We start from the raw sequence: 27,184 nt of genomic DNA on the forward strand, positions 1-27,184 counted from the left end.
AATTATACAAGTAGAGCTGGAAAAAGTCATTGTTTGCATTTTTGAATGCTATGTTAATTGGATCGATTCATCCATGAAGAATGCGTTTATCATGTAGATATGCGACTGCTGACAAAATCTTTTAAATAATATGAAGGATCAAAATTTCTTCAAATGGTTGTTCATCAGCTAGCTCTTCTTTAAGAGTACGACCCTCTGAGTATTCACTCACTATGTAAAGAGATTTATTGTCTTTCTCATGAAAAACTTCAATTATATTTTAAATCGAAGGGCCTTTTATGCGCTATAGTATTTCTATTTCGTTGAGAACTTTATTTTAACGAGATGTATCTTTCATTTTAGCCTATCTTACTTGATAAAATTAATTAGATCCTTACTGATTATTCTTGTTATATTATGATAGATTATTCCTGTTTGGATTCTTTGAAATACTTAAATTGCCCATGTTTGGACTAGAACTATTGTTATTCTTTTTCTTTTTTATAAGAACGCATTTATACATTTCATCGGATGGGTAATTTCTTTGCTAAGCTATGCTAGATATACAAATATATTTCTTAAAAAATCCACTTAACTTACAAAATTTTTTTAGTTATTTGACCCATTTTTTGAGGGATTGAGCATTTGGAGGGAAAAATTCTATTCTTAAATTTCCCTAATCGCTTAATGTAAAACCAAATTCATATGGTCTGTCCTTAATATTTTTTTTATTTATCTTTTTAAGGTAGAGATCTTTTAGATCAATAAAGCGAAGGAACCTAAGTTATTAAATACTTGGCTATTAAATTTCTTGAATGTATCTCTGTGATCCTGTAATCATGTTTTAAAACGATCCTGTTCCTAAATTTTCTCTTGAAAAGACATTATTATGGTAGAATATCTAGTTTACAGACTAAAAATCTGAGTCTTAATTTGGCCAGAGAAGAAGACCAGGATACAATTCAAAGTATAAATATTTCATACCTTTTTAATTATCATCTTTCTCATTGTAGTACATGTAGCCACTCCATACCATTTCTAAAGGGTCAAAATAACCAGGTATTTAATTGATACTTTTCCACATATTAAATCAATCAATAAATCAATAAATCAAAAATAAAACTATAACTTCAAAAGTTTTTTATTCAAAAGAAGCTTAATTTCTATAACTTATATTTTTAGCAAGTGCTGATCTAATTTTTACTCTGGCTGTAAATTATTTTAATGAAATACTATATGATAAATATTTTATTTAACACTTTGATTTTAAGTTAAAAATTTAATTCTTTATATATTTTTTATGGCTTTCAACCAAAATCACCTCGAATCTATGTAATTTAATGACTATTTATTTATTAATTTATTAGTTTAATGTGAAAATAATTATTGTATAATTCCTATTACTTTAAATTAATTAGAAAAAATCAATGACTCTTTTAATAAATTAATTATTTATTTAATTTGTTAATCATTGATTCGTTTAATAAATAATTTACTATGAAATTACGCGAATCAATTCTATTGATATCTTTAAAACATAAATACAAATAAATAAATAAATTAAATATTTATTAACTAACTAACTCTTTATCTAACCCAATTAAGTTTAATTAAATTTTGGTTATTAACTTAATTTCACTCATCTATCTATCAATCATCCAAATCAATTTTTTTAATTTATTTATTTATTTTTCATAAAACTGTTCTATTTATTTACCATATAAATTTTATTAATCAATCTTCCAAATAAATTTATTTTTCTTTGAAAAATAAATATAAAATGGCATCGCTAAACAATTGGTAGCATGAGAATTTAATTTATTTTTAAAAGAAAAATATTTTTTATTAAGGTAAACTGTAAAAACATTATTTTTCAGATATTTTACATTTAAGTCCAAAATAGATTTTTATATTGTTTATTTCTTAATTTCTAATTAATCTGAAATTAAATTAAATAATTGCAGTCATAAACAAACAAAGATATTTGAAAATTATTCAAAAATAAAATAAAACGTTTTTCAAAAATTATAATTTAGATTAAATAGAAAGAAAAATATTCACCAAATCTTTGATTTTTATCTTTAAAATTATTAATTTTATATTTCTAATTTAAATTATTTCCTCACAAATTTATTTTTTAAATATGTAACTTACATTTGTCAAATTTAGCTGAAGTATTTAAACTATTAATTATATGTTAAATTTATTTTTATTTAAAAAATAAATAAATAATTAGTCAAATAATTTAAATTTTAAAAATGTTTCTACTTAAAATAAATTAAAAAAATTAAAAGCATTTCATTTTTAATAAATTTGTCTTAGGAAAGATTTAAGTTGTATTTCTTTCAAATCCACATTAAATAATTAGTTTAGCTTAATGCAAAAAAAATTAAAGCCTTGAGTGATTTTTAATTGATTTTATTGTAAAATTTATTGATATCATACGTTTTAAAATTCTGTAATAGTAAATAAGTAAGTAAGTAAATAGAGCTAATAAATTTAAATATGAATTAATCTATGACAGATAGAGTTTTTATTTGAATGTAAAAACTTACTATATTTGATTAAATATTTAGAATAAAGTGAGGATAATATTATGCACACATCCATTGATCCAACAAAGCAAGCAACCTATCAATCAAAAAAACATACAAAAGAGTTATAAAACTAATTTACTATTTATAAGTTAAGAAAGTCTTTTTAATTTAATTCTAATATTTTAAATCCAACTAATACAACTTATTTGCAAAATTAATTATTACAGTTCCAAACATATATAGAGGAATTTAAATAAGTTTTAGTGAATTAGCGCCTTATAGAAGAGAAGATCAAATAGCGTTTGAACAAGCAAATATTTACTAAATTAGCACTACAGCATTTTTATTTTCTTAAAAATAGTTAAAGAAAATTGCTAGATTTTTAATAATATAAAAAAGGGAGTAATAAATTTAGTTACAAATATTTCATTAATTGAAAGGCAAAAGAAGCATAAAAATTTAGAATTAAAGAAAATTTAATTTTTGAAATAAAATGTCAGATACTGAAGATAACATTTAAAAGCCACCCCATATAAGATATGGATCAATAATTTCTATTTCTCATTTTTAGGATGATAATGCTTTCATTTATGCAGATGGACATGTTAAAAAAGATGTTACGCTTAAGTCCTTTTCTCTTTATAAGAAAGCATAATAACTCAAGCAGTTGGAGATGCTCAGAAAAAAGAAATAAAAATTGAATAAGAATGATGAAGAAGCAAATAAATTGCTCACAAGACAAATAGAAACATAATAATATTTATTATAAGATGATGATAATAATGCAAGTTATGAGATTGATTAATAAGTTTTTGAAGATGAAATATCTTAGAAAAAAGGCTAAGATTAAGGAAAAACAAACTCGCATTTTGTGTAGAATTCATTAAATAAATTAGATATTGAGGAAGAAAATGATGCTGGCAGTAAAATGAATTAATATAATGGAATTAAGCCAATGGTAGGAGAACGAGAAATAGACTAAAAACTTAAAGAATCTACTCGCTAAAAGCTAAATCAAAATTAAAAAAAAAAGTTATCTAATTTAAATAAATAATCTTTTTCAAATTGCTTATTTATGGTTTTCCCAAGTCTTACAAATACTTAAAAAAACCGTGTTGTAAAGAGTTTAGGATATGAAAGTGATGAATCTGATAATGAGCTTGACGACGCAGAGACTATTTTCATAAATCCATATACTCAATAGCAATAGTAAGCTCGTGGAAACAATAAAGCAAGTGTAGATACATAGCTTCTTCTGAAGAAGATTTAGACTCTTAACTAGCCATAATCACCGAAGGATAAAAAAGGAAAATAAGATGAAATAAAATCAGATCCAGCAAATGCTGATAATGAAGAAGAAGATAAGTAATAGGATTAAGATTATCTAGATAGGGAGAATTTAGATAAACAAAAAGTTAACTTGCTGAATGAATATAAAGCTAATTTTGACACATTCAAAAAAGCAAAAGATTAAACTGTATCATTCAATTCTGTAGTATAATTGCTACATCTTAATTCAGCAAAATGGCTTGCCATAAAGCCTATTGAGGCCAAACACTAAAAAGAAAATTTTAGAATGACTTTGGAAGCATACACTTCTGAGAATACTATGTTTAAGATTATTCCATCTTTTAAATATCAGAAAGATGGTGATTAGGTTATTTTTGCTAATGAAATTGTTTATATTGCACGTGCATAAGATATTAATAATAGAACTACATTTTTCAATGCTTCAGATGAGATATCGAAAATCAATTCAAATGCTACCAACAATTATACTTAATAAAATTTGAATACAATCTAACCAAGAAAATCGTTTATAAATAATTCCCTTTAAAGTATCCCTAATTATACTACTGGATTCGAATAATTTACACAACAAACATAAGTCAAAATGGCCTCTTTAGAAAATGAAATTTAAAAAAGAGAGGTAAATAAATAAATAAATAAAATATACAATTTTGAATGTTAAATTCATTTAATTAATTTTTTATTTATGAAAAGATTAATGGCTCATAAGAAAATTAAACAAATTTTAAGCTTAACCTGTTTTAAGAAAACTACACAGAATATTAGCAATATTTAAAATGTGGAGATGTGATTTGGCTGCATCACTCAGAAGCTACAAGCCAAATTGGAGTTTCTAGAAAAGACAAGGGAGTTAACAAAGTAAATATTTTTTTTTAATTATAAAATAAAATTAATTCAAATTTCATTTATTTTGAAGTACACTTTCACTTCTATGAATTTGAAAACTTGGATGTCTCTAGAAAATCTTGACCTAAAAGTTATTGGAACTGCTAAACAATCAATCTACGAATAATACAGCGGAAATACCTTTGGTATGTGGTAAGTTGAAAGTCAAAAAATAAGTGATGGTGGTTTTGTTGAGTTTGGCAATTTGTATCGTCTCAAGCATCTCAGTAGTGGATTCTTTTTGAGTGTTTTGAAAAAGAAAAACATAGAAATTAGTTGTAAATACTTTTAAATATTTTGTTTAAAAATTATAAAAAAAGTTTAAATGAATTTATTTAAGTTATTTTTAACAAAAAGTTAATATAATATTTAAAATTTATTATTTAGATATGATGGCTTAAATTTTAAAAAATTTAATTTTAATAAATTATTAATTAAATAAAATTCTTAATTCAAATAAAATAAAATTAATTTGTGGATTTAAATGCTTTAAAATAAAAAAAATTATTTTATTTTTAAATAAAACTGAATCGCTTAAAAAATTTAAAATAAATAGAGAGTAATAACATAAATGATTTCTTCGAACTTGGTTTAGTTGAAGTTCCTGATAGCTCTTCTTTATTCACATTCGATTGTTTACATAAAGATAAATAAAAACATAAATATGTTTAACTTAATAGCTATGTATATATCATGAGCAAAAAATATAAATATTATATTGATGTTGAAGTTGATGAAACACAAATATAAAAATCTGGTAATTAATAAGCTATTTATTTATTTAATTTGTATTAATATATTTTTAAAAATTAGGAAACACTTACACTAACTTTTCTTATCCTTAGTTGAAAATCAATTAGAATGAAAAACTTCTATTCAAAGTTTACTAAGCTGACAAAAATGAAGTTTGGGAAATAAATTATGTAATTAGTTGTTTTGGCTATTTGACAAAATTAGCTTTAGCTTTCGAGAATAATCCAATTAGATCAAAAAGTGATGAAAAAATAATGTTTTCTCATGTGAGAAAAATAAAAAAAGCAATTCAATGTATAGTAGACTTGACAAGATTCTGTGAAAATAAAGTAAATTTTAATCTAAAAAATATTTGTTAAAAATTATTTTTTCGTTATTTTTAGGTATACAATATAAGTCCTCAGTAAAAATTTGGAACAGCTAATTAATTTAGGTAGAAACTTTTGAGAGAATAGTATTTTATAGATCTTTTGATCAAAATTTTGGAAAATGCACTTCAGAAATTTGAACTAGATGTCTGGATTAAGTCATAAGATATTTTGCAAAATTCTTTAGTTTCTCATACTAAAAATAAATCTTCAGTCAGCCAATTTAATTTGTAGTCAACACAAAAAAACTCAACTTAAGATTTCTAAATGAAAGGAGGTGACTCATAGATTGATTAGAAAGAATATGTAGCATATATTAATTGGAAAGTGACTCTTTCAAAATTCATTTATAAGCTATTAGAGGCTATTTGCTTGCAAAACAGTTCTAATTAGATATACACCTTCTAGCTCATACCTTTCTTTTAAATACATGGAAAATATATATCAGAAGCGGTTGACTGCATTTCAAACATATGTAAATTAATTACATAAATCAATGATTATTTATTTATTTATTTTTAATTATTTGTTTTTAATTTGGTTTTAAAAAATAAATTTATATCCAATCCAAATAAATTGGTTAGAAGAGTCATCTTGAAAAAATATTTAAATTACGGTTTCAATTTAGTTTCTATATTTTATTTTAGTTTAGATAGAAAAAAAGATGAATATTTAGGAAAATTAAATTATCAAAATAATTTTTGAAATAAATCCTTGAATGAAAATATATATATTAAGAACTTATTTTATTTAAGAAGAAATTAATGAAATTTATAAATAACTTTTCATCATATTTAATAATATTAGGTTCATCTAATGAATAATTGCTTATAAATTTAAGTGAAAATTTATAAATTCAGTATGATTTTAATGAAAATACATACATTAAAGAAGATTAAAGCAGAACGGTTAAATTCTTGATTAATCTTTATGATGGAAACCCTAAAATTTACAAAGAGTCTTCTGTTGAAAACAAAGTTTAATTTGCTTAGCATGAAAAATTAGCCAATAAACCCATTAACTTAATTAACTTTTTTATGAGTCTGTTATGGGATCCTACAGCTAAAAATAAATCAGATTATTTAAGATTCTTGAGTAGAGTATGCTATTTTAATGAAAAGGGAATTACTATTAACTAAGAAAATATTTATAAAGTAAATTTTTTACTAAAATTCCTAAAATTAAACAAGTTTTTATTCTAATAATTATTAATTAGCTATATAAAAAGTTTTCAGCGATACGAGAAGAAATTCAGTAACTTATTTATTATTTATTTATTCAATTTAATTAATTTTTAAAAAAATATTTTGACTAAATTATTTATTTTGTTTTTAAAGCACATTTTAATTTTAAATATTTCTGAATTAGATTAAATTTATAATACGAAAATGGAAGGCTTAAAAAAATTTAGCATTTTTAGGAACTAGAAAATACTTGTGAACAAATCATGTTTTATGCAAATTTATCTTACGGCAGAAATTATTTATGGAGCAAATATTTAAAAGATAAATTTAAATCTGAAGATCTGTTCACATTAATTTGGGACTCTAAAATTATAAATGATGAAATACAGCAAAAACTTTCTTCTTCTTTATGCAGATTAGCACAAACACTCTATATTGATTATGAACCTCTAAATAGAGTTTACAGACCAAATTATTGTAGATTATTCTAAGAAGTAAATATAAAGAAAAAGAAAGACAAAAAAGACAAAAATTAAAAAGATAAATAAGCTGAAATCATTTCTTCATAGGAGATCGAAAAATATAGAAAATTACTTTCAAGTCTCAAGGAATATTTAAATCAAATAAGTATTGAAATCGATGAACAAGCAAGACTTTTTAATCCTAATAAATCCAAATCTTACAGCAATTTAAATGCAAGTGGTAAATCACCAAGTTCCGATCCATTTAAATAAAGTTTTGACTACAGTATTATACCTCAAAAACCTAAAAACATTTCAGGAACTGAAGTGCTTTAGACTATTATGGATTTATTAGACTTACTTCTCCATTTAGATATTTATAGCATAGTAGATAGAGAAGCAGACTTTAGTGAGCTTCTTAGTTTTCTCTTAAGAATTTTGTAATACGACAGAATAGGAATCAAATTCATGTCAGCCTTTTACTTAACTGAAATGAATTCAAGTAAGAAAAAGCTTGAACAACAAAATGCAGCTGCATTAACAAACATAGCTGGAGGTTTTTGTGATGGCTTGACAAAATTATTCAAATTAATAAGTAAATTATTAACTTTATTAGAACTAATTTCAAATGTTGTTTTATAAAAGGTGATTTAATATAGCCCTAATCTAAAACCTCAAATTAAGAAGATTAAAATGGAAACATTTTTGAATTCAGAACTGTGGATGACAATATGCTTTTTAATAACCCTATCATGAAAGGATTTGTTAAACTAAACAATTTAATTGAAACAATCATGTATGCTGACAGTGAGTCAATTTAATTAGAAAATAAAATTAAATAAAAAATTTGTGAAATACTTGATAAATTTCTTTCATTTAGATAAGATTATCTTCTTACTAATTCTCTTTGCTTTTTTAAGAAATTAGTTAAAAATGATATTGAAAAGATAGAAAAGGTAACTATTTAAATTTTCTTTAATTAATTTATTATCACCAATTATCTATTTATAAGATTTCTTTCATTCTTCTTACTTACTTAGTTTCTTATATTCTCACTTACTTTCTTCTTCTTCTTACTTACTTCAGATTATTATTTGCTTGTTTTTTTTAATTTAAAATTAATTAATTTAATATTAGAATGATAGCAAGCTTTTCAAAGCGTTTGATATTCATAAATAAAATTAAAGTATTGGAAAGTAGACTCTTTCTGGATTTTTTGCTTCTGAATTTATGAATATTGGTGGTGATGATGATGCTCCTATAGATGATAAATTGTAAGTTAACCGTTCTCGTGTTGACTCTAATACTCCACTAAACAATAAACGTGTAAGTATTGCTACACCAGAGTAGAAATAATAAAAACAAAGTGCTTTTAAACCAAGACTAGGTTAAAATAATTCTAAAGATTTAGGATCTAATCCTCAATTAAAACCTTAAGAGTCTAAAAGGTCCTCTACAATTAGTGGAAAATAAAAATAAAATACAATTATAAAACCTATTGATGAATAATTTTCTGATTGGTGGATAGATACCATAAAAAAAGAATAGAATAAATATATTTTACCTCCTATTTCTATGACAGGACTCCAAAAAGTAGATAAGCAATATTAAGAACCAGAAGAAAAGTTAAACTTAAATTTAAATTTAAATCTGAACTTAATGGGAACAGAAGAAATTGTTTAACCTAAATTTAAAAATTTTGTTGATGATAAAAAGTAAATAATTTATAGCTTTGATTAGCTACTTACAATGAAAGAAAAAGGCAATAAAAAATTAAAGGAAATTGGCCAATTAACTCACAGTGCTCTTCCTTCTCTTCTATGCACATTTTTATAAACCTAAGATTAAGATTTAGAAATTAAAGTTCTAAATATTATTATGAGACTATTTAACTAGCGTTTTGAGTTAGTTGAGAACCTTGGAGAACTTTAAATCATCTTTGATGCTAATAAAACTTAGTTATTTTAATTTTTGAGATAGTAATTTAGAACAGTTTCAAAATTGATGGAATAGAGTGAAATCTGGTTCCAAACTCTAGAAAAAAAATAAAATGTACAGCTTATTAATGCTTAATCTGGAGAACCAACACCTAGTCATATTAGCATGTCTTCAAAGTTAGTGAATAAAATTATGGATTAAACTGATAATTCACCTTTCTAACTCTCTAAAGGAGTTTCTGTACTTAAGAGATCGACTTTTTCTGAAAAAGAACATGAAGCTTATATGATATTAAAGCTTATAGAAAGCATAAGAAACGGACTTTGCCTTGACATCATCATTAATCCCAATTAAGATTAATTAGGGTAGCATGTTATAGTTAGAAATAAAAATATTGATCCTGAGAAACAGAAAATTCATAAATATTTGAAACTTTATGAGCCAATTATTTAATTAATTAAAGTAATATTACCAAAATATTTCAAAATTTATTTAACTTTTTATTTTTAACTATTTAGGATGGTATGCCTCATTTCGATAATATTATAATGAGTGAATCTTACACAATATTAACAAAAAGAATGATCTACAAGTTGTTTTTAGAAGCATTTGGGTACTTGAAAGATTTTGTAACAAAAAATCCGGATAATTAAATGCTAATTAGTATGTATTTAAATTCATTTTTAAGTCATTTACAGTATGATTTAGGTTAAATTGATTTGATCTGTGAGATATATAAAGATAACATTGATCTCATAGGAAATATTAGTAGCGATTTAGTATAAACATTTATCAACTTAATAGAGCACGAGGGTCGTTAAGACAAATTTTTGGATTTCTTTATTGTGATTTAGAAGTCAAACAAAAAAATGGTTTTCGAAAATTAGCTATTAGTCTTAAACAGCTTCCTACCCCTTGAAGGATTAAATGAACTTGAAATTAAATTGACATATTCAGATGGAGCCAAAAAGACTTCAGATATTTAATTTTATTTTGAAGATGTCAATACTATGGACGACTAAAATTTGATAGATCGCTTGATGGAAGTCGATTTCAGAGATACATATTTAGATTAACCTTTTAGATATCATGCTAAGTTGCTCATTTGTCTTCTCTACTCTACTCTCTAAACAAATTTAGATATAAATGATCCATTCTTAAATATAAGCAAAGACCACTTCAATATCAGTGTTGCAAAGCTCAAAAAAACATTTTCATTTTTCTATCTTTTAGAGGTTCTACAAAAAGAAGATGATTTTGTTTAATATAGCGGATATACCTATTAAGAAGATGAAAAAGTTGAAGTTTAAGATGATGTAATCCTTTAATCATAGTTTTTATCAGATAAGGAACTTAGAAAACAAGGATTTAGTTACTTAAAACCTTATGTATGCGATTTTATCAAGATTGTCCATATATTTTCAGATACTTAGATGACAGAAACTCTCTTCAGTGAGTTAACATATACCTAAAAAGGTATTAATTAATTAATTGCAATTCGAATTTTTTCTTTTAGAATTTAATTAATTTTCAAATAAAAAGAATTCTCATAGTTTATCGAGAAAGAAGGATTAAGATTTATCAGTGTTCAAGAAGATAAGATTAATTTGAGATATGTTGAATATGTTTGTATTCATGTATTTGGCATGGTGCAAGCATATTTTGATAAATATCTGTAAAATTATGTTGATAAGCATTCAAAAGAAGAAGAAGAGAGAAGAGATTTAGTTAAAGTTAGAGAATTCGTTGACAACATTGCAAAAAAAGTAATTTTCTTAGGAAAAAAAATTTTTTTTTTTCAAACAAATTTAATTTTTATTAATTAAAAGATGAAATCTAGTAAAACAATCAGAAAACAATTTTAGGATTATGATAAACATTTCGAAAGAGTTAAAACTCTCTAAAGATCCTTTTTCAAGGCTACAAATGTTATCCTCAATAACGATGAAGCAGATGATTTCTTTGATGCAATGAGCTAAAGTGAATCAAGATCTGATATTGATAATGAATAAGTTTAAGATTTAGAACCAGATCAATAAAATAAATAAGTTGGTTTTTCTTTATTCCCAAGTAGCAATTTTAAACCAGAAATGAAATCTTCAAATTAGATTATTAAGAAAGAAGTTAAATTAGATTCTTCATCTAGGAAAGAATCTCTCTTTGGTAGTAAAGATAAACTGGGTATCTAAGAAATGATCTTATAAGAGTATTAAGAGTTGCACTGGAAGTAATTTGTAGTTGCTATGAATAAGTCAGATCTGATCATTGAGCAGGTTGACAGAGAAGTTAAAGCTTTTGCAGATGCTATTTTAAATATCGAGCAGTATATTGATTAGGAATATCAAAGATACATAGACCCAAAATTAGATCTTAACTTGATCCTTAAGAAATTTATTAAATTCTTATAATTCAGTTTGAAAGTAGGAAATAGCAAGGTAAATTATAAATGATTTTTGATGAATTTTACTTAAATTTTAACAAATACATAATACATCAAAAGTAAACTGCATTGACTCTGATAAATGTACTGAAAACAATCGTAGAAAAAGACCCTGAGCAAATAGTTAATAGATAAGATTAAATGGATAAACTTGGAGCAAGCTAAATGGTTTTAATTATATTATCAGAATATTCTCACAATTTAGATGGATAGTTATATATTGATTTTGTATCTTTCTTGAATACCTTATTAAAGGGAGGCAATTCTCGTGTTTAAAAGACAGTTTATGATTTCTTTGTAAATCAGCCAAAGGTATGCTAACATATATTTTAAAATAATAGTTTTGTAAAAATATATTTTTGTTAAATAAGTCTGAGATAATTTTCATGAAGTTTAGCTAGTTCATCAGAAAGTAAATTGATTACATCGAACAAGAAGCTAAAATAAAGAAAAGAAAGGAGGAAGAAAAAAAGGGTAAGCTAAAAAATATAGGAAATGATGACTTTTAAGAAGGTATTTCTTAAATTGTTGATGATGAAGAAGGAAAAGATGACGGAGAAGAAGGAACATCTTTCACTCATGCATAAGATGTCATTATTTTAGACTGTGTGTTAGATTTCCTTTCTCTAGCAGTAGCAGGACACTATACAGAAATGCAGGATTATATCAGAGAATAATTTAATTTGAGAAACAAATATGATATGGTTTAAAATGTTGCTGATTTATTGAAGGCTTACTATAATGAAGGTGGTTAGTAATAATATTATGAAGGTATGATGAAGTGCTTAGACACTCTTATCAAATTCGTATAAGGTCCATGCTTTAATAATTAACAGGCTGTATCAGATAGCAAATTTTTTGATGTTGCTCATGATTTATTTGAAAGGGAAATGAAATATAAGTCAGGACCTGATGACGGAAAAGTAAAATCATATTTAATGAAATTTATTAAAAACAGCAATCAAACATAATTAAATTTAACATAAGCGATTGCTTGTTTGCGAGCTAATTCTTTTCTTGAAATTTTGAAATAATAAAAACTAATTTATGAAAAAATAATTAACAGAGCTAGTTCACATCTAGAAAGTCATAAACTGGAAGCAAGTAGGGTAGATAAACAATAAAAACTAAATCAATCTTAAGTAGAGTCAAATAAGGTTCAGGAGAAGAGCCTTTTGAAAATTGGATGATCGCTAGACTTTAATACAAAGTAATAATAATTAAATTCAAAAAATTTTATAAAAACAAACTATTTTTTCTTTTTAATAGTGTTTGTGCTTAGTTCATAGTTTATTAGAAGGTCGTAATGTGAAGATAGATTAAAGTATTATTAAGAAAATTGCAAGAAATATTCAAATTGACACAATAGAAAAGCGTATTGTAGAAGTGTATACAAGCTTTGATACCATTTATAATGGAGATTATGTTATGGGAAGCTTTGATCACATTAACTTTTCTTTCGACCCAAGTAACATAAAAGAATAAGAAAATCCATACTACAAACAGAATATGGACAAATATCCTAACACGATTATATAAAATGCATTCATGCTCTACATTCTCTTCTGTCTTTATGTATTTTTATTCTATTAATTAATCACATTTTTTAAGAATTAATTTATTGAATTAACAGAAAGATTCTGGAGAAAGGATAGATAATAACATTATGCAATTTTATAAATTGCAATATAAAAAGAGCATCTTATCAGAAAAGAATGCTCTTATATCATTCCTGACAGGTGATAATTTAATAGGAAATATTGTTACTTTTGTTAAATCATTTATCGAAAGTAGTATCAAGACAGCTTAAAGTATTAAAAACTAGGCTTAAAAGTAAATTAAAAACTTAAGGGAATAACCTAGTGAAGAAGAAGATGAGTTAGCTAGAAGAAAATTGTAGGCTAAACAATAAGAAAAATTCAAAGAAAATCTTTAGAAGGCAGTAAAATTCCTTTTTAAAAATACAGCTCACATAGAAGTTTTAAGAAATGGATAAATTGAAATCATTTATTTTTATCTTCTGCCATTCTGCTAAAGACTTCCTAAAGATAAGAAAAAAGATTTCAACGAATAAGTTGATCGCACAAATGTAAAAAATAAAATTTTATTAGGGTAAAATAATATTTTTTAATTAAATTTTATTTGTAAAAAAAGGAAAAAGCTAAGGTAACAGGCCTTATGACTTAAGCAGATTATTTGCTTGATGTTTGTAGATAAGAAGAAAATCTAAACAAATTCTTCATGTCAAATAAATTCATTTCTTTATTTGCTAACTATGTCAAGCTATGGAAGGATGTTGCTTTCATGCTGACAATTGTATTGAACATATTTAACTTATTAACTTTTACAAGTAAGTTTGATGATAGATTCTACAACTAACATTTATTTTTGGATGTAAGATACTTATAAAAATTAATATTGTTATTAAATTTATTATTTTATAGTATAAATCATACTCTGTTTAATAAACAAATCGTATCATATATCTGCTCGGAGCTATCATGACCTGCTGCAGCATGTTTGTTGTTTCCTTTTTCTTAGTTAAGAATCTTCCTGTTTTAATTAAAAGAATTTGGAGTGCTGATAAAGGTTAAGAAAATGAACTTTTTAAACACTTTTTGGCGAGAATATTTTTATGGCTTTTCAAATTAATCAAAATAATGGTAAGTCTATTGCAGGAAATAGAAATTATATATTACATATGTTACGGAACTTTTGCAATTTTAGGTACTGTTGTTCACCCATTCTTCTTTACTTTCCACTTATCTGAAATATTTATAAGGTAAAGTTACAAACAAACAAACAAATAAATTAAGTTTATTTATTTATTTACTTAATAATATTTTTAACAAACTATTAATAGATTCCCTCTACTTATGAGTGTTATTAATGCTGTGTATATTCCAAGAAAGAATCTTCTTTTGACATACATCTTGTATTTAATACTTGCTTGGTTGTTTTCACTATTTGCATATTATTTTTATGCTTCTACCATTTTAACAGACGAGTGCTCTACGTTAGCTTATTGCTTTGGTTTGCTTCTTGATTAAACATTCAAAGTAATTATTTAGCTATAAATTAATTTTTATTTTCTTAAATACTGTCTATATAAAAAAGTCAAATGGTGGTGTTGGAGGATATATAACAGGCAATTTTTAAGGAACTGATCATGATGGTAATCGTACTGATCATGACTTCTTTTAGCCTGGAAGATTTTTCTTTGATAATTTATTCTGCATTTTTGTTGTAATTATTATGGTCAATATTGTTGCAGGTTAAATTATCGATTAATTTGGTGAATTAAGAGAAAGAGAAAATAGTAAAATAGAGGATACTGAAGGAAAATGCTTTATCTGTGGTATCAAATCGTAATGAAATAAATATTAATTTTATTTTTAAAAAATATATTTCTGTTTATCATGTTATTAACATTATTTTCTTCAAATAGGGATTTGTTTGATAAGAAAGTAGATAAGAGTAGCAGAGGAGGTTTTTATAGCCATATAAAAGAAAATCATCACATGTGGAATTACGTTTTTTATATAGGTTACTTAAGGAGCATTAATCCTTTAGAATACTCAGGTATATAGCAATTCATACACGATATGATTTAAGAAAATGAACCTGCATGGTAATTAAATCAGTTTTATACATTTTAGATAATCATCATTAATTTTTGTATTAAAATTAATAGGTTCCCAACCAATAGAGCTAGTGATTTAGATTTAGAAGAAGATAGTAGCGAAAAAGAAAAATAAATTGTCAATGAAATAATATAAAATGTAAAAATTAAATTAAATTCTCATTATAAAAATAAAATTAAATATTTATTTATCTAATAGACCAATCTAATAAATGAAAGCGCAAAAAATGTCTTGAAAACCCTAAGCTAATTAAAAAATAATTGAAAAATAAAAAAAATTTAGAGATTAATTTAAATTAAAAAAAATAAATAATTCTATTTATCTATTTACCAGCTGTTGTCATTTATTAATACACTAGCAAAAATTCAACACCATATTTATTTAATCAATATATTTATAATTTTAAAAAAATTAGTCAAAACTAGAATCAAATATGCATACAAAAACTAATATTTCTTATTATTCATTATGAAAAAAGACATATAAATTGAGTATTTTTTAATGCCTTTTTTTTAAATATTTTTAAGTTGCTTTTTAATATTTTTAATTTTATTTTAGACAATTTTCATAAAAATAATTTAATGAAATATCAATCAAAAAATATGGAAATTAAATATAAAATATAACAAAGAATATCAAAAAATAAAATCTTATCATCAAAAAAATTTAACTAACTGCTACTCTTAAAATTCTAATGCTTTTGCAAAAAAGTAAAAAAATAAATATAAAAAAGAAAACCATAAAAATGAAGTTAAATGGAATATTGAATGAATTAATAGCATATAAAAAACAAATATAAATTTTCTATTTACATGATTCTTATTTAAGAGAGTTTGTGTTTATTTATGTATTTATGAATGAAAAATTTTGTTTGGATACGAAAGAATTTAATAAGTATTGAGTGCTATAATTATATAATATAAGTGTTTATATATTTTGGAGAATTATACATTTAGCAGGAGCAACGATCGATAATTATTCGAATGACATACATATCCTACTAGCGTTATTAACAAGCTCTCATAGAAATAAGAGTGGGTGGAGAAATAATTGTTTGATATTTTTTATGAGTATAATTAATAGTTTTATATTTATTTATCATATTTTGTTGTTATGTTAGTTAGTTCATGGTTATTATTAGAATTAAGAGAATTAGTTATAAACAAGTTAGAGAAAGGAATTATAAGAAAATCATGAGAAATATTATCATTTATTTCATCATTATTAAAAAAGGTTAGATTTTTAGCAAGTAAGCAAAAAAAAATCCTCCTTCTTAATCAAATTTATTCAATCAAAATTGACTGACTTTCTTAATGGGAGAAACACCACTGTTATTGGGCATTAATTTTTTACCAGAGCCATAAGAAGGTTGTCTAGTCTTGACAAAAACGTCATAAAGGTTCTTGGTAGTAGCAACTTCAGCACCGAGCTTAGAAATTCTCATTTAGTAATCAGAGAGGTCAGTGTTGTTTTAAATGTCTACTAAGGATTTTTCAAGCTTTTAATATTAATCTGCCTTTTCTCCTAATTATCTGTCCTTCATTTCAATTATATTCTTCAAGTCTTCAATTTCATTGGCCATAGCTTCTAATTAGTTATTATGGGATGCCTTGATAGACTCGATGGTGTAGTTGTTTGAGCTTTCTAACTTGTGTCTTAATTCTTGGATTTCTTAAGCTTTTAATTTCTCCAACATGACCATGTGGTTATTTAAGCTGTCAATTTCAGCATTAAGCTTCTTATTTTCAGTTTCTAAGAGATTTCTATGGATTTAATGACTGTTGGTTTCTTCTGTCTTTATCTTCAAGTTATCTATTATTAATTAAACAATAATTATTTATTAATTTATATTTATAATATATTTATTTATTTACCTCTAGCTCTGCTAAGTTCATTTTCAAGATAGTCAATTTGAGCTTCGAATTTCTTGGTTCTTTCTGAGTTATTGTTATCAAGAGCAACTACTTTTTGACGAAGTTCTTCAAGTTGAAGATTCTTAGAGTATTCTAATTGGTCAAGTCTCTTTCTGAGGTCGCTATTGTCGAGCTTGAGTTGTCTGATATCTTCTTCTAAATTGTTCTTGATAGTTCTGTGTTAAGCGATATTAATATCAATTTCATTGTTCTTATGTACAAGTAATTGTTTTAACTTTTCAATTTCACTTTCAAGGAATTAAATTTATCTTCTTTGTTATTCAGAGAACTCAGCATGAGCACTGTTAGCACGGTTAAGGGCTTCAGTGGCTTCATCATAATCTTTCTTTCTGTCTTCTTCAAGGACTTAGTATTTTAACTTTTAGGTTTCAATATCGCTATTAAGTCTATCACACTTAGCATTGAATGCATCTCTTTAGTTGTTCTTTTCTCTGATTTAGTTTTCGATTTCCTCTTACTTAAGATCAATAACTCTCTTCAAGTCGTTGATTTAATCATTGAGCATCTTAACTTGATTATCATGACGATCCTTCAAGTTTTAGATATCAGTGGTATGAAGCTTAGCGAGTTTATTTTAGATATCATCAATTTCATCTTCCTTGCAACGGTTATTTTCTAAAATTTTGTCCTTGAGAGCTTCATTTTCATCACGAACGGATTATAGTTCATTATCGAAATTACGCTTTTATGATTTATTTTACTAGATGAGAGTACCAATTTCTTAGTTCTTGATATCGAGTAAGTTCTTGAGCTTGTTAAGTTCACTTTCAAGAACATCTAATTCACTTTCGTGTAATTTCTTTAAAGCACTAATTTATTCTAAAGTAAGACCATCACATCTTCTCTTCAAGTTTTCAAGTTCTTTTGATTGATCAAGTTCCATTTGAGAGATCTTCATTCTTAATTTTTCTCTGTCTTCGTTGAGTCTATTTTATTCACTTTCAGAGTAATTCTTAAGATCCATCAATTTTCCTTATAAATTGAGGTTTTCTTTTTCTCTTTCTTCAAGGTTATCTCTCATTTTTCTTAACTATTTATAGTAAATTAAAATTTAATACAAAAAAAAGTGAATGAATTTAATTTATGGCTATAGTTGTTTTACGCAAAAAAAAAAAATAGAAGGAAAAAATTTTGGTTAAATATTTTGAGGTGGTAAATAAGAATTATTTTTGATACTGGGCTATTAATTTTTATTGCTTATGGCTAATTATTATTTTATTTATTGGTAAATAAAGCTTTGCTTATAAAAAATCAAAGAAATAAAAAATTAAATTTATAATTAAATCAACTTTTTTTTTGTAAAGTTGCCAAATATTTAGAAAAAATATGGCTTTTAAAGTTTCTAAAAATCATTTTTTAAAAATCTGCACATTTTTTTTTATTTAATTTTATTATAATTAAAATAATTTTTTACTTGTTCTTCATAGAGAGTAACATTAGAGCAGTGGGAACGCTTAAGAGATTCGATTTAGGTGAGATTATCATGGATTAATTATTATTTAGTTTCTTAAGCTTCTTTAAGTCTTTCTTGTTAGAGACCATCGTAAAGTTCTCTGGATTGAGATAATTCATTTTGTAATCTCTTGATTTCTCTTTCGTAATTGTCCTTGAGAGAAAGGATTGTATTCATTTAAGCATCATATTTGCTCTTCCAGATATCAGATTCAGTTCTCTTTTAGGAGAATTATTTGGAAAGTTAGTCGTTTTCACCTAAAAGTTGGGCATTTTGCTTGAGAATATCATCAACCTTGCTTTCAAGATCTTTAGCTTTCTTAGCCTTGAATGAAGCGAGTTCAAGATCAGTATTGACTTAGCAGAGAGAAGTTTCTAACTCGTTGCAACGACTCTTCCATAAGTCTACTTCATCCTATTAGGCTAAGGTAAGATTTTTGTTAGGACTAGCTTCAATGTTAGGGCGGACAGGTTAGACAGACTTCTTAGCAGTGCTCTATAAAGATTTGCTAGGAGAGATAGTAGAGGTGTAGTAGACAGAAGAAGGCTTGACGTAGTGGATAGGACTAATAGATCTGTTTGGAGAACTGGTAGTGTTATTTTAAACACCAGAAGAATGGGGATTGTTGCGTACGTAGCTGCTCATTTTTTGCTATGAAAGGGCTATATTAATATTTTTTGTAAACTGATAGTGGTTTTTTGTATGATAAGAGTTGGATTGCTTTTTCGAAATCGCTTGTTTGTTTGTTTGATGGCTGCTTTTATTTATTTGTTTGTTTGTTTTTAAGCTTTCTCTTTTTTGCAAAGAATTTAATTATTATTTATTATAAGAAGTGTATTATCAGAAGGACTTACTTATAAAGCATCGATAAATTTTATTAAATTTCTGTTTAACTAATTTTATTAATTTTATTGGATATTATTAAAAGAATATTGATCAATTTTATTGATTGCTTCTTTTATTATCTATGTAATTTATTTACGTAAGCGAATTTATCTCAATTATATTTTAACTTATCTTTATTTTATTAACAAATTTGTTCGTTTACAACCCGTAATTAGTTGTTAAAACTCAAAAATTTTATCTTTATTTTTTGAGCATTCAAAATCAGTCTATAAATCAAATAAATTATCAAAAACACTAACAAACATACAAACAAACAAATAAAAAAACAAGCAAATAAACAAAAATAAATAATAAGAAGTTTTTATTTCAAATAATTCTTATTATTATTTTTAATTTTAGTAAATGAATGATCAAAAAGTAAAATGAAAAAGAATTCCAATCAAAAACTTATTGTAAGAAATAAATTTTCTAAGTATGGCAGAGTTTTGTTTCTTATCAAATAGGATATTTCTATTAAGTTTTTATTCAACAATCTCATTTTTAAAACAAAAGAATTGCTTACAGCAATTTCTTTACCACAATTAATTCGAAATATTTGCTATAATAAAAAAATTGAATTTAACTATATCAAATTTATTGATTGTCATTCATTTCTCCCCACTTAGTAGGTAGATTCGCTTTTAATTTTCAATAAAATTTAACAGCTAATTCAAAATATATTAAATAAAATAAATAGCCTGTTGATTGAATTTGTTTTGCTAGATAATAAATAAACAATCAGACACTTAACTTTTTTTAATTATCCTTCACTATTTTTTTCTCCACTAATATTCACTTTATAAAGGAAAATATCCTTTTCTATTATTTTCTAGTTAAGATAAAGTGATAATCAAAAATATTGCGCAATAAATTTTTTATGACCATTTATGTTTTCTTTTTCTCTTTTATGAAATAACAAAAAGACAACCCATTTTTAAATAATAAATAAGAGTTTTATCTTTTAAATATAAAACCAAATTGCAAATTCTATTTTAATTGAGTCAAAATTTCCATTTATCTTTTCATCTAAATAAATTTTTTAAATATGTTGAAAATAATATCAAAATAGTTTCTATTTAGAATTTTTCTATCAAAAAATTCATTTTAATCTTCTAAAAAAATCAAATAAAGAATGAATTAAAAAGTATTAAAGGAATTTGCTCAATATCATCTAAAGTAAATTTATGATGAAGTCAAATAGTTTTCTGATAGGACATAAAAGATAAAAATAGAATAAAAAGTAAGTAAAAAGAATATATACAATAATTATTTTTAATTAATTGTTTGAGTTAGTTGTGAATTAAAAAGTTAATTACAAATAAAAATTAATATATATTTTATAAATTTTAATATATTAACAATTAAATAAATCGTATTTATCTATTTATCTAAGTAATAAAATAAAGAAGTAGAAGAAAAACATATTTTTTGATTAATTATAAACAAAATAATGAATTTATTTTTAAAGAAATTACTTTTGATTTTTACTTAAATGCATTAAGTTTATTTGCAAAATAAATATATGAATAAAAAGAAGATTGATTTGCCAATTAATTATATACATATTTAATATACATTCAAACTGTTTTAATTTGTAGATTATTTATAAATTAAAATATTACTTAAAAAATATCTTTTAAGATTTTATTTTATATTTTAAAAATTTTTAAATTTATTAATGAATAACTAGATTAATTATCATCTTACAGCTTAATTTATTTATTCATTCTTCGATATTTTTGATTAAAAAATAATTTAATTGTAAATAATGAAGTAAAATTTATTTTCCCATATTTCACTCGTTAAGTCTCCCTCTTTCATTTCTTCAACTAAAAGATACATCCAAAGCTATTTATTAATCATTATTTTCTTCATTTGTGATTTTCGTTTTGTCTTTTAATTAACTTTTTTATTCTTACGGTGGTTGACTACGATTTGCTTCGAGAGGTTCGTCCTATTTCTCTGCCTCTTCTAAAGCTTCTAAATCTTTTTCAAATTAATTTATTGTAATTTAATTATCTACTTTTTCACTATCTTCCTCTTAAATTTCTTAATTTAGATTTTTTTAATGATCTTAGGGTTTTTCATGATTTTCTGCTTATGAATTCTTTTCTTCCTCATGCTACAAATTCTATTAATTGTCTTATTAATATTATGGTGGATTATCACATCTAAAAGTATAGGGCTTTCCGGGAGAGAAAAGAATTTCCTAACCTAATGAACTAGACTAAGAATTAATTGCCTGCTACATTTGATGAATAATCATATCACTATTTTGCTTATCTATTTAATCTTAGTTATAATTATTTTAAGATTATTGTTGCTCAGCTTAATTATTAGCATTTAAAAATAAATTTATTTGAATTTATTCTTACTATTCATCTTCATCTTCTTCTTCCTCTTCTTCTTAATCTTATCCATTCTACTATTATTAAATTTAATTCTATTGCTATGTCTATTGTTAATATAGTTCATTTTCATCTTCATCATAATTGAGAGATTTCTATTGTTTTAATAGTTCCTCATATTATTTAATCGCTTTTAGTTCTTCATCTTGCATATACCTTGTATAATCTTTTTCTTTTTATTTAGCATTTGAAAAAACATTTTCTGTTTTCATTCTTGTATGCTACTAATTCTGATTGCTTTACTGCTGAACTCTATTTGATTCTTCTATTTCGTCTTCTTCATCATCATTTTAGTATTACTCATTTTTTACTTGGAGAGATTATGCATATTAAAGCTTCATATCTGGTGGATTTTGAATAGTTTTTGATGGTTATTTTGAGTAAAGAATAGTGCTCTTAGAGCGATTCTTATCATATTAACCTGTCTCTGTGAAATTTACTCCTCCCTATCTAATTTAATTATTAGAACCATCTACATTCTTTAGAGTTCTACGCATATTGTTGGCTGAAGCATGCAATAGTTCTACTTTTCTAGAATAGTTTTCTATTTCTTTGTGAACTTTGGTTGAAACATAGAACCATTGTGGTTCAATGATATAGTTGAGTTAATCAAAATTTTATTTCATAGAGTAAAACTGATTCATCTAGTCAGTAAGAGAGATAAGCTCTTGGTAGAGCTAGTAAAATTAAATTAAATCTATTGTAGTTAACAGTGGGTATGTTTGTACAAGCTCGTTTATTTCTTAGCTCATTACATTGTAATAGCTTACGCAGTCATGCAAAATAAGCAATGCTATATCCTATATAAAAAAGTGGGTTGGGTAATTCTTGAAAACTCTCTAAAAACTTATTTGCATCTTCAGCACATAAGAAAATATATTTGAAAGCTTAAAGAGCCACATAAATTTCAGTTTATAATCTAGTTTTGCATCTTCTGTTTAAGGGAGCTTTCCTTCCTTTTAAAATTAAACAGATTAACTTAGCTCGTTTGAATAAAAACATTTTTAAAATTCGAATAAAATTAATTAAAATTAGTAAAATGTAAGCTATTTTCTATTTTTAAAACACCCCTTATCATATTTAGCACAAAGGATCTACATGCTTTTCTATTATTTTACTGTTATAAAAGAGCAAATAGAAAAAAGATACTTTTAAATATATTTGAAGTTCTTTTTCAAAAATGTATTTTTCTACTATTTAATAATAAGTAAATTAGTTACTTCAATGCATATTTTATAGATTTAATAGTTATTGGCTAACCTTAGAAGATAATTAAAGTAGTATGTCAGAATATTTTCATTAATCCAGTCTTCTACATCTATTATATGATACAAAATCTACTTTGGCTTTTTTGGAACATGATCTAACAAATTTTAAAATTTATATGAAAGGAATTCCTATGCAAATAATTCCCCTAACTCAATGATATACTTATGGAACGTCGTCATTATCTTCAACCTTGCAGGTATTGAAAATTTACCACTTTCAATAATCAAAAAGAATTATCTTAATCCTTCTTCAATTGATAATCCATTTTTACCCTCTATGTAGGCTCTGATTTTAGTAAGATCGTCTGCCTATATTTTTACTAATGAATCTGTTGCAATACAACTTTTCATTATGCATTTTTCAAAGGATTTATCAAACGACTACTATTTTTTCTTAGAATTTCCAAACAAATTCTTTAAAAAAGACATTTCTTTTTTGAGAGAAAACCTATTTTTTAATATTCTTAACCTATTTAGAACGTGAAAAATTATTTAGTGTTGAATTATAATTAATTAAAATGTAATTTTTTAAGACTAAATAAATCACAACGAAGATTATCTCAAAAAATAAATATTAAAAATGCAAAATCGTTTATTAATACAATATATTAAGCTAATTATTAATCCATTTAAATAAATACCAATCAAATGAATAAAGCGAATTCATTTATTTTAGTTTACAATTAATGAAATTTATTAATTTTATTCATTTAATTATCTCAAAATCTCAAACACGATCTTTTAAAAGGTCAAACTAAGTTTTATAGCAACATAAAAATTAATAAATATTTTTGACTTAAATTCTAAAGTATTCATTTTATTTATAAAAAAACATCTACCACTAGTTTATTTGATCTAAAAAACTAATTTTAATGTTTTTGTTTGGCCACTCTTATTATAATAATAAATTTACATACAAATTCAAATTATTCCATTTTAAAAAAGGTAAGAATTATGAATTTAAATTAAATGATTAAATTACTTGTTTTAAATTACTATTTTTTTAAAATAACAAAGATTAAATCTAATTAATTTTTATTCAAATTAAAAGAAAAATTATAATTAATTTTTATATTCTTAATAATCTACAATAAATTTAATCTATCTAAATAATAAAAATTTATAATTTTCAAATTTAATATTAATTAATAATTAATTTGAAATTGAATATAATTTTATAAAAATTTTTTATCATATTCTTATAATCAATAATTAGACTATTTGAATTTTATTCATTTTTGATAAAGGTATTTCTTAAATTCTTTTATTAATATATATTTTATTTAGTATCTATCTACCTTTTTATTACCTTTAATTGGCATCTTAACCTATTCTTTTTAATTTATAAATACCAAATTATTCTTTAAATTTAACTCATATAATAATTATTGATTGAAAGATAATTTTACTAAAAAGCGAAAAAATAAAGTAAAAAGTTAAATTTGATTTATCATACATTAATTAATATTTAAGTAAGATTTACATTTCAAAAAAGATTTGTTTTAATTTTGATAAAAGGGAAATCCTATTGCTGATAAGAAAAACTTATTTGTTATTTTTAATTAGATTATTTTTACTTTTTTGCTTTTTAGAATCAAAAATTTTAGTGGATTAAATTTTTCGAATTAAACTTAAGTAATAAATAAACTATTAAATCAAATGGGCAAAGAAAAGTAATACAGTTTAATAAGATATTTTGATATCTTAGCTCCTCCATATTATTAAAAAATAAATCAAGACCATTATAAAAAGAAAACAGTAATTGGAGGACTATACTCTCTTTTATTGATGTCTGCATCTATAGGCTATTTAATGTATTTACTCATATTCTTTTATCAAGGAAATATTGCTCCTAAATATAATCAATATGAAGAATTTTTAGATGAAGGAACATAATACACAATTAAACTTAAAAAGCTTTATATTGAGCTAACTTAAGGTTCAAGATAACTATCTGAAATAGAATAGCAAAATAAAATTTAATATTTTGATGTTTACCTTAAAAATATGGAAGACTAATAAATAATATAGTCAAACAATTATTAAAATGGAGTATCATTTTTTGATTAAAATAATACAAATATAACACTTTAAAGCAGTATTATGCCATTTTAAGGTTAAAATTATGTAATTTTGATTTAAAAATGCTCATAAAAATATTTAAGAGATGTTAATTATAGGTGTGCTAATTAAGATGAAATCAACTAGCTGCTGTAAAAAAATGATATTAGCATAATCACTTATTTTGCAGATAAAACATTTTCTATAAAAAATAAAGGCCTAAAAGATAGATTATTTATAAATTTTAGTTTTATAAATAACAAGTATAAACAATTTTCCATGATAAATGCCAAAATTTAAGAAACATAAGTTTAAAATGGAATACTGTTTTAATCTTCTTAATATTATAAATAAATATACGATTTCAGTATTTAAAATTATTAGAATTCAGTAAATCCTAGCGATGGTGAATATAGTGAAATTTTGATTTAGTTAGATAATATGGTAAGGTAATCATAAATTCAATACCCTGTTATATCAGAAATATTTGCATAAGCTTGGGGTATAGCATCGTTATTATTACTAACTGGATATATCTTCAAATATGTTACAAGAGCAACACTTGCCTAAGATTTTTTAGGCATATAACTCAAGTATTACTATAAAAAGACAGCTTTAAGATTATTCGAACGTAAAGACAATACAAATTAAAGTAATTTAGAATTGCATCAGTAAGCCGAAGCTATATCTAAGCAAAATGAAGAAATTTAATAAGCTAGTTTCAAAAAGAACTTAAAAAGTTATTTTAAAATTTCTAATTATTAAAAGTAAATTAATTAATAAATATCTTTTTACATTTTCAATAAATTATATAAAAATTAACTTTATTTTTTTTAAATTCCTAAAATCATTTCAAGATTAGAAGATTAGAGAGAAATAATTATCTTTAAAATTAAAATATTTAATTATTTATTTATATAAAAAGATGGAAAGTGTTTTTTTTTCCAAGACGCTGTCTAAGACGTAAGAAAAATATGACGAAAAATGAAGAATTGCTAGACATTTTAATTAAATAAACAAGTAAAGACATGTGTGTATTTGAAATGCAAAAAGAGTTTTTAAAACTAAGAGCAGCAATCAAGCTTTTATTAACTCCAGAGCAATATTCTGCAATTCATATGTGTGGCTGCGATTTGGTATAAGATGAGTATATTAACACTGAAAAAGAAAACAATCCTTAAGGTGAAAAAAGTATTGATTAGAGCGATAAAAGTGAAAATATCTCTAATCTATCAAGTTCAGATATATAAAACCCTATAAATAGGTAGTAATATGACCATTCAATTATTTAAATAAATTAGTAAAGAATCTTAAATCATTTAGAGCTAATGAATAAAGTTGATGTAGATTCACTTTATAGGTAATAATGCTTAGAAAAATTTTTGAATAGCTATTAAAAAAGCTAAAGTAGTGACTAATAAATAGTTAACCAACGAATATTTAATTGTATGATAGGAATTTAAAATTATAATTCTCAATTAATAAATTCATGATATAATATGATACAATTTTTTTGATCAGAAAAATTAATTAATTGAGAATATTGTAATATATTATTTTATGTTTAAATGTAAGTATATTTCTATTTTTTATAATTTGATTTGATTTTTAAAATAAAATTGTTTGTAAATTTGATAATACTTGATTAAGTCATATTGCACATTTAATTTTTGAA

General features: G+C 23.8%; 5 protein-coding genes across 5 annotated transcripts; 2 read left to right on the forward strand and 3 right to left on the reverse strand. All coding sequences in view use genetic code 6, as the record gives it.

Annotated features, from left to right (window-relative positions):
* Nucleotides 1-67: 67 nt before the first annotated feature.
* Nucleotides 68-1,063, reverse strand: TTHERM_00545840 (kinase domain protein; the record flags this gene model as incomplete). Its single annotated transcript, XM_971548.1, has 1 exon — nt 68-1,063. One exon carries the CDS (start codon nt 1,061-1,063, stop codon nt 68-70), a length of 996 nt encoding a protein of 331 aa, XP_976641.1.
* Nucleotides 1,064-3,009: 1,946 nt separating this feature from the next.
* On the forward strand, nt 3,010-15,764 carry TTHERM_00545830 (MIR domain protein; the record flags this gene model as incomplete). The annotated part of the gene is made up of 26 exons (XM_971547.2): nt 3,010-4,446; nt 4,521-4,685; nt 4,744-4,990; nt 5,269-5,469; nt 5,526-5,794; nt 5,849-6,308; nt 6,641-6,987; nt 7,050-7,087; nt 7,202-8,073; nt 8,124-8,434; nt 8,616-9,878; nt 9,935-10,892; nt 10,959-11,182; nt 11,246-11,851; nt 11,917-12,168; nt 12,228-12,779; nt 12,923-13,066; nt 13,126-13,431; nt 13,490-13,945; nt 14,011-14,250; nt 14,301-14,638; nt 14,720-14,915; nt 14,974-15,224; nt 15,305-15,487; nt 15,551-15,638; nt 15,699-15,764. The coding sequence occupies 26 exons, from the start codon at nt 3,010-3,012 to the stop codon at nt 15,762-15,764; spliced, it is 10,470 nt and encodes a 3,489-aa protein (XP_976640.2).
* A 1,027-nt stretch (nt 15,765-16,791) lies between these two features.
* Nucleotides 16,792-19,532, reverse strand: TTHERM_00545820 (tetrin C, putative; the record flags this gene model as incomplete). Its single annotated transcript, XM_971546.1, has 3 exons — nt 16,792-17,312; nt 17,375-18,464; nt 18,849-19,532. The coding sequence occupies 3 exons, from the start codon at nt 19,530-19,532 to the stop codon at nt 16,792-16,794; spliced, it is 2,295 nt and encodes a 764-aa protein (XP_976639.1).
* Nucleotides 19,533-21,597: 2,065 nt separating this feature from the next.
* On the reverse strand, nt 21,598-23,955 carry TTHERM_00545810 (hypothetical protein; the record flags this gene model as incomplete). Its single annotated transcript, XM_971545.2, has 2 exons — nt 23,401-23,955; nt 21,598-23,136 (listed from the first exon to the last, which is right to left on the reverse strand). Exons 1-2 carry the CDS (start codon nt 23,875-23,877, stop codon nt 21,598-21,600), a joined length of 2,016 nt encoding a protein of 671 aa, XP_976638.2. The 5' UTR covers nt 23,878-23,955.
* A 1,137-nt stretch (nt 23,956-25,092) lies between these two features.
* Nucleotides 25,093-27,002, forward strand: TTHERM_00545790 (transmembrane protein, putative; the record flags this gene model as incomplete). The annotated part of the gene is made up of 2 exons (XM_971543.2): nt 25,093-26,276; nt 26,435-27,002. The coding sequence occupies exons 1-2, from the start codon at nt 25,108-25,110 to the stop codon at nt 27,000-27,002; spliced, it is 1,737 nt and encodes a 578-aa protein (XP_976636.2). The 5' UTR covers nt 25,093-25,107.
* Nucleotides 27,003-27,184: the final 182 nt, after the last annotated feature.

Source organism: Tetrahymena thermophila (assembly GCF_000189635.1).
Source record: "Tetrahymena thermophila SB210 genomic scaffold scf_8254823, whole genome shotgun sequence".
NCBI lineage: Eukaryota > Ciliophora > Oligohymenophorea > Hymenostomatida > Tetrahymenidae > Tetrahymena > Tetrahymena thermophila.